This window comes from Panthera onca, chromosome D1 (assembly GCF_046562875.1).
Source record: "Panthera onca isolate mPanOnc1 chromosome D1, mPanOnc1 haplotype 2, whole genome shotgun sequence".
Lineage (NCBI taxonomy): Eukaryota > Metazoa > Chordata > Mammalia > Carnivora > Felidae > Panthera > Panthera onca.
In genome coordinates, this window is record NC_138348.1 from 45,484,115 (window position 1) to 45,500,540 (window position 16,426).

The 16,426-nt window shown below is 50.5% G+C and overlaps 1 protein-coding gene across 17 annotated transcripts in view; it reads right to left on the reverse strand.

Moving 5' to 3' along the window:
• Positions 1-16,426, reverse strand: part of BMAL1 (basic helix-loop-helix ARNT like 1) — a 106,912-nt gene that overhangs the window by 16,256 nt on the left and 74,230 nt on the right. For 9 of the 17 annotated variants that reach the window (XM_078433233.2, XM_078433237.2, XM_078433235.2 and 6 more), the window contains 10 exons: positions 15,065-15,186; positions 14,245-14,397; positions 13,666-13,686; positions 11,949-11,987; positions 11,580-11,621; positions 9,890-10,047; positions 8,198-8,277; positions 3,730-3,822; positions 2,471-2,588; positions 91-240 (listed from right to left, as the gene is read on the reverse strand). In XM_078433233.2, the coding sequence (XP_078289359.1) occupies positions 91-240; positions 2,471-2,588; positions 3,730-3,822; positions 8,198-8,277; positions 9,890-10,047; positions 11,580-11,621; positions 11,949-11,987; positions 13,666-13,686; positions 14,245-14,384 (841 nt within the window). In that variant the 5' untranslated portion in view covers positions 14,385-14,397; positions 15,065-15,186. The other 8 variants (XM_060606055.3, XM_060606057.3, XM_078433240.2 and 5 more) reach the window with 3 other exon arrangements.

Below are 16,426 nucleotides of genomic sequence, written 5' to 3' on the forward strand. Positions count from 1 at the left end.
CAAGGCACTGAACCAACGCCCCGCTGAGCACTCCAGAGCAGAAAGCCAGCCTGAGCTGTATTGGGATTTTAAAGCGGTGGAATTGGTTACCTTTTTTCTTTGAGCAGGTAGAGGGGAAATCCTTGTCTTCAACCTTTACCGAAGGCCTGTTACACTTCATCCTACAGAAGAAAGAACGTCGTGCTCCAGAACATAATCGAGACGGCCCAGGGGTTATATCTGTCTTAACTGGAAGTCCAGCTGCAAATCAATACACAAAATGTGATAAACCGAGAGTAGTATTGTCTGTCAGGAGGGGGAGTGTGACCTGGAAGAAAGCCTCTTCTTTCCTGCCTCACTGTTTTAGGTGACGGGAGAGTAACATTCCTCAGGACAGTTCAGGCCTTACGAGACGCGTGGGTAAGTGCGGGTCAACTGAGGTGTTTCCAGATCCCCCAGAATGCAGCCACTGGACAAGTGGAGTTGCGCTGGGGACGAAAAGAAATCTAGCATGGGGCTCCCGTCTGGCAGGAGCTTCCGACTGAGAAGGGAAATGCAAGTTCCCCATGGAAAGAGGAATCATGCCAGGTGATGTAGGATTAGTGCCAAATCAATGGCAGAGACGGTATGTGTTTTCCAGAGAGGGAGCTTGGGCTGGCACTGGAAGGATGGGGAAGATGTGGACACTGGAGTGGGAAAGAGGACGCAGAAGGGCCTCAAATTCTCAAGCCTGGCTATATGCCAGAGGCCCCTGGGGGGTTAATCAACATAGGTTCCGGGACCCCGGTCTAGATCTGGCTACTGAACACGCGCAATGTGGCTATTCTTTTAAGTGTGAATATACACAGGCGTTCAAAGACTATACAAAATAAAAAGCCTCATTTTGAGTTACTGGGTTAAATTTTAAATCACACGTGTGGCTTATACGTGTGGTTTGCTCATGTCTCCACTGGCCTATGCTGTTGTGCACCAACTGAACTGGTCTCTGGAAGGGGGAACAGGACTACGATCCTGCCATGACCGCCGGCTACTTGTCCCCAGAACGCGTCTGGGGAAAACGAGCGACCGCTAGAAGAGGGGCCGCCAGGGCTCCCCCTGGGTCTGCCCCCTCCCCCCGCACCTCCCACAGGGCCGCCCTGCCCTGTGATCTCCACCCGAACGCACACAGCCTGGCCTGCCCCCGCCCCTGCTCGTTTTGCTCCACAGCGGGAGCTACACCTCTGTATCCATCCAGAAACGTTTGCCCTGGTCTGTTCCTCTCTTCACCTGGCACACAGTAATTCATCCTTTCAAACCCACCTCAGTCGTCACCTACTCGGGGCTGCCTGTCCTCACGCCCACACGGGAATGAATCATCTGTTCTCCAGGCCTGCTACTCCTTCCACGGCGGTACCTGTGCTGCAGGCTGCCGTCTACCTTCTCCTCTCCCTGACTCTATGGTAGGAGCCTTAAAGGCAAGGATCAAACATCATCATCTTTTTCTCCTCACATCACTAAAAAAATTTGCCAGGCCAGACAGGTAGCAGGGGCTGCGCCGAACTCTTAGGAAGACAACCGCCTTAGTGTCAAGGATGGTTTAAAGATTCCTCTGGAGGTGTCACCCTCCGGGAACGGAAGTGGAGAGTGTGGAAGCAGGAAAGTAGTCGGGCCTGACTGTGCCGACCCACGACATCGCAACACTGACACTGGGCCTGCTACCTGCCAGGAACTGCCCCACAGGCTTTACGCACGTTCGTGTATTTAATCCTCACAACATCCCGACGAAACAGGTACTATTTTGTAGATCAGGACGCTGAGGCACAGAGAGGTGAAGTAACTTGCTCATGGTCACACAGCTTGGGAAATGGTGGAGCCAGGAAGTGAGCCTAGCACTGTGATTCCAGACTCCATCCTCTTAACTGCTAGAGTCTGCGGCCTCCCACGAGACTGAGACTGACGGGAGGAGAGCTACCGGGAAGGCCTCACACCGGAGGCCCAGGAGGGCTGCGGGAGGGGGAAGCTAGGGTTGGATCGGAGCGGTGGTTCCACTGCTGCAAGAAGGAAGCCGGGGCGGGGCAGGCAACTGATGAGGAACAACCACTTTGGTCAAAGAATCTTCGATTTAAATGTCAAATTTTATCTTAAGAGGCTGCAGATGCGTAACTCAGGTAAACAGAGGCGATGTTTCCAAGGGGAACAAATCGCACTGGTGTGAGCCCTTTAAACTCAGAAGCATGCAGTTGCGAACTTCTAGATTCTTGGGGGGGAAAACGACTGAAAATCAGAAAGAATCAAAGTAGCTGTTTTTCCTCTCGGTGAATTTGGACGCTGAGTTGTTTCTCTTTTATGTACGTGCAACAAAACCAAAACAAACACGAAGGAATGTAGATAAGTGCATTTAGCCAGAGACCCAGATAAAGGGCAGAGGAGGGGGGCCAGAGGCCGAGACCATGGGGCACATGCTGCGGTCTGAGTGGCCCCAGGAAGCAGCCTCAGCCTCTCCTGTACTCACTTTTTGCATCTATGAGCCGCTCCCGGGGCGCCGTGTCCGAGGAGGAGAGCTGCTCCTTCACTTTGGCGATATCTTTAGGGTGCAGGTAGTCAAACAAACTCTGGCCAATCAGATCGTTCTGCGGGGAGGAAGCATTAAACCGGCAAGTCAACAGCACGTGGTGTAGAACTTCCCCAACCAGTGCCGTGCCTTTATTTTGTATTTCTAAGCGTGAGAGTTTCAAGCATTGCAAATGTGAGCACGTACACATGTCCAATCGCTTTGCCTAGGTATAGACACAGGGAATGAGGCACCGGGAGTTTGGTTGTGATAACGCAGGAGCAGAGAAGGGCTTACTTATATTTGTAATTATATAAATAGCTCATGCTCCTTCAAGGCAGGAATCTTTCAGCGGAACGCGTTCCCCGTGATTTATTTCTGATGCCCACGAATGCCCGTGCAGGAACACAGGGCGTGGGTGCTAATTCTAAGCCTTTCCGTTCTGAAACAAGCTGTGTCAGACTATGTGCCGCGACAGCCTCATTCTTTGCAGAGAGGATAAAAACTTCCTTCGTCACTATTCTCTGAGACCAAAAAGAGCAAGACACTCTGGGGGACCTGAAACATTAATTTCTAATTTATGTGTTATTTTGATTCTTCAGTTACCAGCTTTTCACGCAAACACCAGCATGTGAATGAGTGAGTGGGTGAACAGACGAATGGGTGGGGGAATAAGAACTCCAGGGACAGAAGAGGTGAAAAGCGCTGCTCTAGAAACTTTCATAAATGTTTATCTTATCTGATCCGAAGAACAAATCATAAAAGGTAGGGGTTATTACAATCATTTTCTCTTAGGGGAAGCCAGGGTTAAGCAGAACTAAAAAAGGGACACCTCATCACACACACAGTGTGGGTGGATTCCCATTTTTTTTATCCTCTGGTATTAGATTATCTGCCTTTCCTTGCTGGGCAGCCCCTCCCCCACTCCCTGCCCCCTTTAGTTGCGGGATATTCATTTCATCGCAATAAAGCATAAAGCTGCTGGGGAGATCAGCGTCAAACCCGCCAGTGAGGGAAGCACGGAAGTCCTAAAAGCTTTTTCTACATTTAAATTCATTCCTCTTTGAAGAAATTAAGAACTTTCTGGAAGAAGCCTTGGGCATGGGGGTTACAATACAAGCATTTTACATGACTTGTATATTCTAATTATTCTGGAAAGGGAAGGTGACCTCTCTGGCGGCTGTGAGGCTGCCCGCCACCTATAGACCCCGGAGCAGTACCTGGCTGTAGTTGAGGATCTTGAAGACAGACTCTGAGACAAAGAGTATCTTCCCTCGGTCACATCCTACGACAAACAAAAATCCATCTGCTGCCTAATCAGGAGAAATGGATAATCAATTTATCACACTTTAGGAAACACGATCTGTAATCACTCTGATCGCAAATAAGGATTTCTTTGGTACGTATCCAAAGCACGGAACTGCGCTCATCAACCGTAAAATTCTCTCCACGGCAGACATATCTCATCTAATGACTACAAGGGGACAGTCCAGCTGAAGTCATTTCTTCAACGCTGAATTCACTTTAAGAATTCTCCTTGGAGAATATGAAGGTTCAGCAAAGTCCTATTTTATTGCTTTAATTGTAACGGTCTATGCAGAATCACAGACTCTAGGATTGGAAGGAAACTTTAAGATCAAAATCCCCTCTCCAACATCCTGGCCACCATCTGTCCTCAACTTGGACACTTCCACTTACAGAGCACTGTCTCAACATTTGGGGCGGTGTGTGGTTTGTTTGTGGTTTTTATGCTGCGGGTCTGGGGAGGCGCTGGGTAACTAGCATTGTTTTTACCCCCACCCCCAAAGGATTCCAACGTACACAGGGTTGAGAACTGCTGCTCTCAAATATCATTCCTCCATCCAGGGCCGGGCTGCTTATATCCCGAGAGAGACAAAAAAGCAAAGCCAAAACTTCTCCCCTACATTCTTTTTACCTCTTCTTTACTTTAAATACAGGTAAAAATCTGAAGTCCCAGTGAAGGCAGGTATGGAGACAAGATGCTGTTTATTGGACTGAAGTGGATAAATACCAAAGTGTCCGAGAGCTCAGGCTCCATGGTGTACACGTGTGTGAATCCTACCCACGAGTCTGCAGCTGGACAACTACCCAGCTCCCACAGGGCTCCCCCCCCCCCCGCCCCCCGGGCTGGGGCGGTCTCATACCCGCTCCTGTGCTCGCCCCTACAGTTCTGATTCAACATCTTGCTTCGTTCACTAGTCCTTGGTCTGTTCTTTGGCCAACCCTAGAGAAACTCTAGTCCCTGTTCCACAGAAGGGCCTTTGGGGATGTAACTGAGTTCAAAGAGCTCAGAAATGAATTCATGTGCCAGAGGCCCAATAATGGCGCATGCACCTGTGCAGAGACGCAAGCAGGAGGGGCCGAATCACTGCGGCTGAGAATGAGGGAGGCGGCTCAGCCGGACGGGAGCTGCGGGTGGGCTTTTCCCGAGCTGGCCCTCGGTGCTGGCAGGGGACAACATCGGGGCAGGGGACGACAGTGGAGAGGAAGAGCCTGTCCCAGCCCCATCTGCTGGAAGCCCCATTCTGTCAGAAAATAAGGTATTAATAACTTTGCCTTCCCTGGCAGCCCATCTCACACCTAGCAAGAGGAGTGCTTTGGGGCTTTTTGTTGATGAAGTGAGGTGCCACAAAAGGGGCCTGTGACATCCTGGAGGGAATGCTGGGCCTGAAGCCCTGACCTGAGCAAAGTGGGTTCCAGCACCTTCAGGGAGAGAGTGGGCTGCGGAGGCCAGCGTAGGGGAGGCTCAAAACGTTCGGGCTTTCACTTCGCCACCAGGGGAAGGAGCTGGGGCCCAGGGAACAGCAGACGAGCAGAGACTAGGAGGAGGCCACCACCAGGGCCGGGCCACAGGAGGACGAGGGCCGGCTCACTCTCGGGGGAGGACAGGGTCAGTTATAGGTGACACAGAAGTCCTGGGGGGTCTGCCTCGTTTTCAAAACATGGGGGGGGGGGGGGAGGGTGGAAGATCGGACGTTACAAACTAATCCGGCTGACCACTCCCTGACGCTCTCTTCGCTGAAGACATCCTGAAAGTTCTTAATAAAGAAAGCAGTCGGCCGGATGTGCACTGGTAAGCAAGAGCAGAAGTCCACCTTCTGCCGCCAAATGTTTCAAACCCCATCTGAGCGGACCCTGCCTTCTGCTGAAGCAAATTCCTGGGACCTGGGCAGGAATTCCTGGAAGGGGCAGGCGTTCTGTGGTACGTCATAGCCATGGACACGTGCCAGGGAGGGGAACAAGGTTCCAGCGGGGAAGACAGATCAACGCTGATGCCTTTGGGCACAGAGGCACAGGAAAGGCAAGGCCAACACGGAGCATTTAGCTTAAGCAGCACTGAAATCCTTGTCTCACACCCTGATGACACGGGCATCGGATACGAAATTTAGAGAAGTTATTAAGCATTCATCATTACAAAAGGAGCCAATTCATATATATTATATACATAAATACGGAAAAATATATAGATGTGTTATATAGAATATGAACTTCACGTGTTTTATATATAGGCGTTCAAAACAAAACACATTTGTACATGTACCTGTACATGTAATTTTTTTTCCTTAAAAACAGCAAATTAGGAGTATGGCAATCAGGGCCAGCCACGTTAATTCGTGGGGCCCAGTACAGACTGGAAACGCAAGGGCGCTTGTTCAAAAACGAGGGCCTTCCAGATGCCAACAGCAGAGCGCTAAGCCAAGCCCCAGGCCACATGCGGCTGCGTAGGTTATGCACCCGTGAAGCCAGCCCCGGTGGTCTCTCCAGAGATGCTGCAGACATGGTTTACATCTTCATTCAGCAAGGCTCCCCTGAGAACAAGGACATCTTCATGAAGAAGGATGGACAGAGGCGGGCAGATCTGTGTCTGAGTAACCGTGCCCTGAGGGTGGTGGCCAAAGGGCCACTCCGAACTTGTGGGGACGCCCTGGCCCCCGTCTAAGGTGTTTACTGTTGACTTGGATTTACCTGGAATGGTGCCATGCACATAAAGCAAAGCCTCAACAGGATCTGTTGTGTTAGTGCATGAAAGACACAGAAGGCAGGCCTAGCAGATCTATTAAGTCACAAGAGGCTCCAAAGGATCACGGACAATAAACTGCAATGTAGGACCATCCGATAAATAGATTTTGACAGAAATAAAAGAGAAGTTCAAAAGAACTCAGTGCACCTATACGGGATGGAGAACACCTGGCCAAACAAGAATCTACACAAGAGACGGGGAGGGACAGTAGTACAGCTTCCCAGAGCGTGGCACTCATATGATGGCTCTTTGGCAAAGAACGCACCAGAACCATTCCACCCCAGGCCAACCAGACCACAGCTGAAGTTCTGTGCCACCTCTATAGGAAAATCTAGCCAACGGATGTGGCTCTGCAAAGTGTGTGTGGCAAATGCTGACGGCGGGCCAATTCCTAACCCCCTTCTCTCTTGCTGGCCTCTGCCACGGAGACTGGACAAATCTAAATCCTTGGCCTGAAGCTAGGGGTGATCAGGTAACATCTCCTGGAGAAGCTGACATCTACTATGAAGCTTTCAGGAAGGTGTATCCTTTCTCGATAGGAGGGACAGCTGGCCTGGACCCTCCCCTGCCCCTGGTTTCTGGCTATCGGCCATGCTGAGGAAACAAGCTGTACGCTGGGTCAGCAGGGCTGTCCGGGAAGACAGAAAGAGCCTGATCCGTCTGCCCTCATTGAGCCACTGCGCAAACTCCTTGTGGCCCCGCCGCGGGACCAGCTACGTTTGAGAAACGCAACCCTGTTTGTTCATTAGGTCATCTGTTCCTTGCAGCGGAAAGCTTTCCGATTCAGACAACCTATCAGGAGGGGATGGATAGAGAACGCTGGAGTGAACACACAGACCAGATGCACAGAGGACCGGAAGGCAAAGTAGAGCCGGAAATGATGGTGACGACGGAGTAGCCTGTATCCTAAGGCTTGGCAAATGCCTGCTCAAAGAAACGGGCCCAGATGCCGTCAGGCCTTAGCAAGCAAGGCCCACCCTGGCTGTGGGGGGTTGGAGGCTGCTATCGCTCCCAGTGAGATTTTTCTAGTTTCCTTTTTACAGTTTGCAAGAGGACGTGTTTCTGAATCCATTTGTTTCTCTTTAGTTTCCAAGTGGATCTCACTCTCGCCAGAGGCAGACCTAACGCTGCACGGCGCCACCTCAATGGCCTCTCTGCAGAGACGAGCAAGATGAAGCAAGCGCTTCAGTCAAGAGGGGAAAGCCTCACCTCCCCCATTTCTTCTTCTCCTCGGGCAGAGGAGTCTCTGGAAGCCCTGTTGCTTTGATGGGATGCTGGCGTAAAGATGTACGCGGAGGCTTTGTGCGAGTGGTTAAGTGAGGAGAAGGGAAATTCTCCTTTGTTAGCAGTCTCCGCCCCTTTCTAAAACCTTCACTCAGGAATGGGATGCTTAACCACCCATTTTTAACAAAACCCTGCCTCCTCTGAGGCACAGGTAGCCCGGGCCTTCAAGCTTTGTCTAAGCAACGGTGGAAGGGGAGGAGAAAGACCCCAGGGAAGGAATGTGAAGACCGTCCAGACAGACAGACGGAGGCAGAGACGAAGTGGGCCTCAAAAGGTGTTCAGACATCAAATTCCCACACGTGGGCACCTCACTCAGAAATGTGTCACAGTGTGGACAAAACCATCACCTGATTGCAACATACCCTGAGAATGAGGTGTTTCAATTCATCATCTGACAGAAAAGTTGGTTTGTAGTTCGCTTCTGTGTATGGATTGGTGGCACCTGAGGGAGGGGAAAAAAAAAAAAAAAGAAAGAAAGAGTCGGTACCCTTTCTACTCAGGTAATGTCTCGTTCCACGTCACTGCCTCTAACCTTCCGGATGTGGCCAAGTCCCTACCACCCGGGACTGCAATCTTATCTTCTTTCTCCTCAACAGACACAGGGGGCTAGAGGGGGCTTTAGACAGAACCCACCGTTGCCCACGGGGGACCTGACGAGTTTGCTCTGGTCACTGTACGGGAGCCAAGAGGTAACAGACCGAAGTAAAAATCTGTTTCCACGAGAGAAGGCAGCTCTGGAAACCAACCCACAGAGGCTCCCGGAAGGGTCCCCTCCTCCCAGGATCTACATTAAATGGGTTGTCTAGCAGTCCCTCAAATCCACGCTCCCGGCCTGCCTGGGAAATCATCCAGTCTGCCAGGCCCTGAGTAAGTGAATACATTGTAGAAGGCATCTAGTGGGAGTTCTTCATCAGGGTGAGGCAACAGAGCTTGGCACTCCTTCCGTGAGCCACGCTGGCTCCTCTAGCACGGAAAGGGGACATTTAAAAGGCCGTCAGTCTGGCATCTTACAGAACAAGGCCAGCAGCGAAGGACCTGGAATCTGCAGAATGGTTAGAACAGCGAAGCAATAAAATGGAAAAGATCCGTAACCATTCCAAGTACCGTAGTGAAGGAGGGAGACAGGATGGGTCTGGGATTTTCAGATCAACCAACAAGGCACATACGGAGCCGCATCCCTGTTCTTTACGGTAACTCGACATTTGTCACTCGTTTCCTTCCACTTTAATAAGACTTAGCTTCTAGTAATCGAATCTCTATCATCTTCACTAATAGGAAGCTTTAGATGCCATTCTCACAGCACAGGACATAACATGGCCATGTCTGAATAACACTCAGAAGTCAGACAAAACCGACCACTTCTTATTTCTGGTGGCTTTATGGAAACATAAAGACTCAAGTCTTTTACCACGCAGGTCACAGGTCTGACTAAGCACCCGCTTTCAAATTTCCTCGGACGGTCCAAGACTGGCTATGGAAAATGCCAGGAACAGCATTCGCTGAAGTTGCCCGATACACCGCAGATTCCTCCTGTGGTTTGGGTAAGTCACTTCCACATTTCTGCCTGTTTTCTCACCCACCCCACATTCAGAGAAGAAGGAAAATTCTGCCTCCCTCACAAAGAGTCTATCTGGCTTGGGAAAATTCCAGGAACATGAAAATATCATCAGTGTTCATCCCTGACAGTAAAACGCAGCAAGAACCATCAACCAGTGACTCACTCTTTAGAGGAGCCATGAATTCTCCTCTTCAAAACGGAAACAGACTTTTCTGTGTCACACTGTATGGGTGGGGTCCAGGCACACACATATGCCAAATGGACATCAGCAGTGTCCTCTTTGGCGTGCGTGTAGCCTGATTATCATGTACACATGCAGACACGTGCACAGAGCACAGCCTCTACCCGTCACATCTATTGCTGGAAATTACATGCCTGTTACTCAAGGCTACACATTGGCCAACGACTGACAGTGCCTTGGGGACTCGGGAACATCCTAGGCCAGGGTGCTAAAGTTTCTGGGCAAAGGCATGAAGAATAAAGCCCCAGGTCTCACCTCGTAATGTTTTCATGTGCTGAACAGCCATCCTTAGCACAGTGAGCTTATCTAATTTCCTGGACATGGCATTGCACGTAGGTACCAAAGACGCCAATTCGTCAATAAAACTGTTCATTTTGTCCCGACGCCTCTTTTCAATCTGGCTGTGAGCTTCCCTGAACAACAACAGGAAAAAATGATTTCTATAAAACGAAAACGAGCCTCATGGAAGCGATGACAAAAATAAGTTAGAACTGCTTTCGACATTCGCCGGACTGGAGCATCTTTAGAATTTGTACAGTGTTTTGAACTAGACTTTTCTACTGAAGTCACCAGAAAAGTGGATTCACTGCCAGGTCAGTATTACTATTTTTTATGCTTAGCTCATATTCAGAGACATAAAGAAATGTCTTCTCAGAGTTAACTCTACTGCTCATTTCTCATTTCTTTTCCTCTTAGCCTCTGTCAAGTTGGATTTTAAGACGGGTGTAGAAGGAAAGCGAAGGGAGGTGGGGGGTGCAAAGAGCAAAGCCTCCAGCACAGCCACTGGGGGGATCCTGTGGTCCCTCGGTGATCTCTGGGGTCTGTGAAGACCCCACTGTGTGGCCTGTCAAAGACTCACTGACCGAGTCACCAGGTAACAGACGCTGCCATCTTTGGACTGACGATGACCCCACCAAGATACAGCAGATGCCACATCTGTCCCAGGAGCTTCCTCTGAAGGCTGTCACACTCCCACCTCCTGGGAGTTGCTGCCTGCCGAGGCAGGAGGGCGCATTCACGGGCACACATGCTTTCCCTGACTGGCTTACCCCTGCCGTTTGGGACTGTCCCCCATGGCGGCACGTCAGCAGTGGAAGTGGAGTTCGCTGCCAGAGCAACAGGGCCACCAAGCAGGACCTCCCACCAAGGCTGGGCTGAGAGGGGAAAGCTACCAGTCTCGAGTGAGTGCAATTCCGCAGCTCCGATTCTGTGTCATGACACAGCCTCGGATGGCCCCGGGGCTACTGCAGGAGAGCGGAGGGCCCACATGGATGGGGTCAGCGAGCATGGCTAACGGCACGAAGGACAGAATTAGAGAACCTCCTCGAGGGAGCAGGCAGCCCCCACGCCTGGCCTTGAGGCGCAACACGGGCTGCTTTGCGGGGCAAGGCCCAAGAGCAGAGTCACTGGGCCCGGTCTCTTTGGGAGGGCCCTCCGGTCAGCAAGGGGCAACCCGCTGAAGACGGTGGAGGAAAAGCTTCAGCCTTAATGGACTTCCTGCTACTTCCCAAGTCCCCTTCACGTGAAACGCGCTTCGAGAGCCACGAGTGAAGTATGGAGAGGGCGAGGGGCAGGCAGTCACATCAAGCCAAGGCCCCCACCCCCTTCCGCATCTCCTAAAGGATGCTTAGATGGACAGGGACCAGACAGAGCCGCCTCAGCGGTCCTCAGAGGGCCCAGAACCAGGACAGTTTACAGGGAGAAAGAGGGTCCATGCTTACCTTGTTTTGGGTTTTGTTTTTAAATACTTTTTGGTTTTTAAGTTTATTTTTATTTATTTTGAGAGAGAGATAGCAAGCAGGGGAGGGGCAGAGAGAGGAGGAGACAAAATCCCAAGGAGGCTCTGCACTAATATGGGGCTTGAACCCACAAACCAGGAGATCGTGACCTGAGCTGAAATCAGGAGCCAGATGCTTAACCGACTGAACCACCCAGGTGCCCCTACCTTGCATTTTTGATCCTTCCTTGGTGCTCTGTATATTCTAACCTGGAGGGGGGCGGGGGGAAGAAAAAACAAAAGATAAAACACAATCCCTGGGAGACTAATGGCAAAGTTATACAGCTCTGTTTTCTTCCCAGTTGAATTCATTTCCCTGCTTAATCCTGCTCATCTCTCTCAACACATGAGGGCTCTTGGCTGTTAGCCACTCTGGGGGCTGGGGGCTGCGGAGACCATCTTGAGCTCCCAGGCTCAGAGGCTCCTAGCTTATCCCCAATCGAGGACATGGGTGAAACCCACACCAACTAACACAACATGTAATTATATAAAGAAAATGGCTATAAAGGATGAAGTTCATGACTAGGTTCATGGTACCTTCCGTGAGGGTCATCTTTGTCCGTGTCCATGCTTTCTCTGAAAAAATGAGAGAACATAACTATTTGTTAACAAAGACATACAAAACTGTTTCTTACAATATAGAAGGCTCTCATTTATCCAGAAACTAAGTAATCAGAAAGCTTAAATAGCCAGTGTTGACTATCGACTTAGAGTCCAACAAAGACAACTTGAACCTCCTACACAAGGACCGTTTCTCCAGAGTATCAAGCAAAAGCTAGGTGTCGTCTCCGAAGAGTTTGCACGTTAACATCTTTTACAACATATTTTGAACATCAGGAATACACAGCATTATGGAAATTCTTAATCAGAGTATCCAAATAACTATACTACCTCATTCCCCTCATTGTTCTGGATAAATGAGGTCCATTCATTTGCAAAACATACCAAGCCTCAAATATACGTGTGCATACATATATATTTGGGGGTGGTGGTGAGGTGAAGAGGGGGAAACCAAAGTACCCACAAAGAAGCACTGAGCAGAGCCCTCAGGCAGCTTTTCAAAGGCACTGCTACCCAATGTTCTGGTTCTCAGCAAGGTAGGGAACCCCCAGGTCCGAGGAGCTGGGATATAGGGCAGGAGAGGGGCTGAGGGTCCTGGGTCACCAGCAGGGATCTACCTCCCTTTCAGAGACTCCAGAGATCCAAGTTTCAGGGCACCTTGTGGTTCGGTAGAAAACAGATGGAAATCCTCCAAGGAAGGAGTTCCAAATCCTCCTGGGGTGAGCTCACACCCTTCTCCAGCCCCTAAGTTTACCAGGAGGGCACTGACGAACACCTGAGCTTCTCTTTTTCTTGTATCCTATTAAGAACAGAGGGATGTGGCCCTTCAAACAATGTAGTCTCAAGGGCAAAAACAACTTTCCCAGGGGCACTGAATCACACTGTGGGCATTCTAGAACAGTGGTCCAACCAGGAGCCCTTGATTTCCTCATGGGCAGGGAGTTTCTGTAGCTAGTCCTAAAACTCAGAAGCAATCATTCAGGCCACGGAGGAAAACAAAAACTCTCCCTCCCTTTTTGTCTAGACTCATGTGTGGTCATGGAGGCCCAGATGATCATCCCAGGTGAAGAGAGCTCCGCCTGACCGATCAGACTTTAGCACATTCAAATTACAGGGAAAGGGATCATGGGTGCCTAATGGGGTCTCCATGAATCACAGAAGATTTGCAAACAGGGTGCATGAGGGAAACCTGGAGGTCTCGGGTGGGGACAAGGTTGGAAACCACAGGTTGAGAGAGCAGAAGTCTTAGAAGGCACCAGTGACTCTATCAGCACTTGCCTAAGACAAGTGGTCCCTGGAGAGCGTCTCCTGGCCTCCCTGCTGGGAGTGACTACACCCTCTCCGTACTCACACCCACTCTCCATCCCCTGGGCGGTTGCTTGCTCAATCATCTGGGGTCACTTACATATTAATCATAGCACCTCCTAGTGGGCATCTGACCTTCAGCCACTGTGCTCCCCAAATTCGACCTGTGAACTTCAGCAGAAAGGACATCTGCTGTAGGGGAGACACCTCCTTGGAGATTTTCCCTCATTAAACAAAAGAAAACCTCTTAAGTGGACATTTGGATGAGATTCCACGCAGTTGCCTCAACAAAACAAAACGTGCCTTTGAGTGTTCTACGCAGCACCCTACTGCCTGGGGGTTTGTACAGATACAGAAGAGTTGACTGGAAGTATGCAAATTTACTTACTCAAAAGAAAAGTCATCAAGTCTAAAAAGAAACAAAAGTACTATTTAATATAACAGGTACATACTAATTTAAATAATGTTTCAGGACAGTATCAGTGTTCCTACAGTGTTTTGGGAGAGGACCTGTACTTATTCCTTCTACAAACACAATGAAGCGGCTGAGGTCTTCCTCCGAGAGAGGCCCTCCGGCAAAGTTCTCTTTGAAATCGCCGAGATTACATCCATAGGCTTAGCCAGCTTGCTCAAAGGAGCCAAGGATGACGAAGGAAGGGGTGAAAGACCTAACTCGGCTTTAAGGTTCTTCCTTTTCCCTTGACGTGGAACAGTGTGGGGACAGGAGGGGGTTCGTAAGTGCCTCAGCAGTGCTGGAGGCTGCCTCCTGCTGACAATCCACGGGGAAGAGAAAGAAAGAAAAAAAAAAAAAAAGCCAATCACGTGGCCACCTAGACTTGGATCTTTCATTTCCATCCCTTTGCACCAAGAGGACCCCTTCTTCCGGGAGGAATGGTAGATGGCCCCTCGATGTTCCGGGAACGGACACCAGGTTTGGCCAGAGGAACATGAACCCTGAAGGGCTTACTGGTAGTCGGTGGAGCTGCCTTTCCGCTTGCGGTTGCAATCCGTGCCGCCGGGGCCCAGGGGGCTGGAGAGGAGGTCGGTGGTGCCCGGGGACATGAAGTCACTGATTGTTGAAGAAATGTCCATTCTCTGGTCGGCCATTGGAGGTCGGGACCTAGCACAAGGAGGCACAAAGGCGCATTTGTTGCCACGTGCTCTTCTCACATGGTGGCGGGCCAGGGTGGTCTGGTAGAGGGCCGGGTACTTGTGTATTGCACTAACACCGCTCCCACCCAGACAGCTGGAACAGGGACGTGGCAGAAAGGAAAGAGCGTCGTTCAGACTTCACGAGTTATAGCCGAGCATTTAGGTTCACCTGCTCACTGTTCTGGTGAAGACACAAAGCTCAGAGAAACCGGGTGGCTTCTCCCGTGCTACGGCAGAACCCAACACGCTAGGAGTTCTCGCCCAGAGCTCCTACCTCGGAGGGGACCTGCTATTCCCTGACGGTTCGATTTTCTTCCAATCCATAAAGCAAACAGGATTCCCTAGTTATCTTTGTATTTTTGTTACAACTTTTGAAAAAGTGAGGGGAAAGCAGAAAATATCCTTTCTCAGACTTGAAGTGTCTCTTGGGAGCCAGGAAAATATGGTCCCTCCCTATCACCGGGCCAGGCAAAAATCTGTCCTGTCTTTCCCGGCTGTCCGTGGTACCCCACATCCCCTGCAAGGAAAAGCTGCATGAGGATATAGAGACCTTGTAAAAACTTTGCAAAACACCTTGAGAATTCACATTTCAAAAGCGTGGAGTCAGCCGGCCCAAAAGAGAGGCTGACAAGTACCTTGCAAGGGACTGCAAATCCAAGCCGAGTTGAGAGGGCCGCGCACTGCCCGAGGACGGGCCGAGCTCCACACCACGTGACCCGGGCGCTCACTCCCTCTCCCTGGGCTCAGGTTGCTTCATCTGCAAAGCAAGAGGGGAGACTGTGAGGCCGTTTCCAAGACGATGGTCACGGCCACAGATTAGTGCACCAGGGTTAGGAGTGGGCCAGCTTTTCACTTGCAGGGCCACTGCTGGAGGGAACATCTTTGTGCTCTATCCCCAGGCAGCTGAGCTATGATCTCTTAGGACAAATCTAAAAGCATGACAGAAGGGACCGCACATAGTATGTCTGGGTACATTCTGGAACACCGTGCTTCAGCAGAGCTCCAATAATTTATATCCCCAACAAGAGTGCCCGTCAATCTGAAGAAAAAAAAATCCCCATTGGTTTTTACTTGCATTTTTAAATGATTACGGATGGTGTCCCTATGTTTATAGGCATTTCTCTGGTTTCCTTTGTGCCCACTCATGTCCTGCTTTTCTACCGTATTTTCTTCAGTACGGACGGGCCTCCTAACTCATGTTCACCTGGACACCTGAACCTGCTGGAAGGAAAGCACACAATGAACTAACTGCCCTCACTTTCAATCCACGACCTCTCACCACTGATGCCAGTGCTGCCGGTGGCCCTGGAATCCCCTTCTCCGCTCCTGGGAACATCACACCTGCTCTTTTGTCCCCATCCGTACTCTCAGCTGATACTTTCTGCTCTACTTCACTGAGAAAAGTGAGCACATCTACGGCCCACCTACAAGCTGCTGCTTAGGACCCTCTGCCCCCGAGGGGTGGGGACTCTATCCTCTCCCACTACTGAAGACCAGCACTCCCGAAGTCTCCCCCTGCCTCCGACCCTGCACCATCCACTTTCCCCCCTCTACTGGATCACTCTCCTTTGGATAAAAACACACAACAACTCTCCTCTTGAGGAAAAAACAAACGCTTTGTTGAACTCCACGCCCTTCTAGTCCCTACCTCATTTCTCAGTTTCCAATTCCTTTCCTTTTACTTGCTATAAACCAACTCAAATTGGGCTTTTGTACCCATCATTCCAATAAGACAGCCCCCGTTAGGTTCCCCAGTGACCTCCTCGTTGCTAAATCCAGTGGCTGGTCCTACATTCCCTCCCTAAGTGCCCCATCCCAACACCTGCTGGAGCTGATCTGTCCCTCCTCATTGGCTCTCGGCTTTGGGGAGGCCACCTTCTCATTGTCCCCTTCCGCTTCACTGGGGCACCTGTCCCCTGATGGGGTCTTTTGTTGGTCCCTCCTCCTCTCTCACCCCTACATTGGGGTCCTGCGAATGTCATCACACTTCCTGTGTT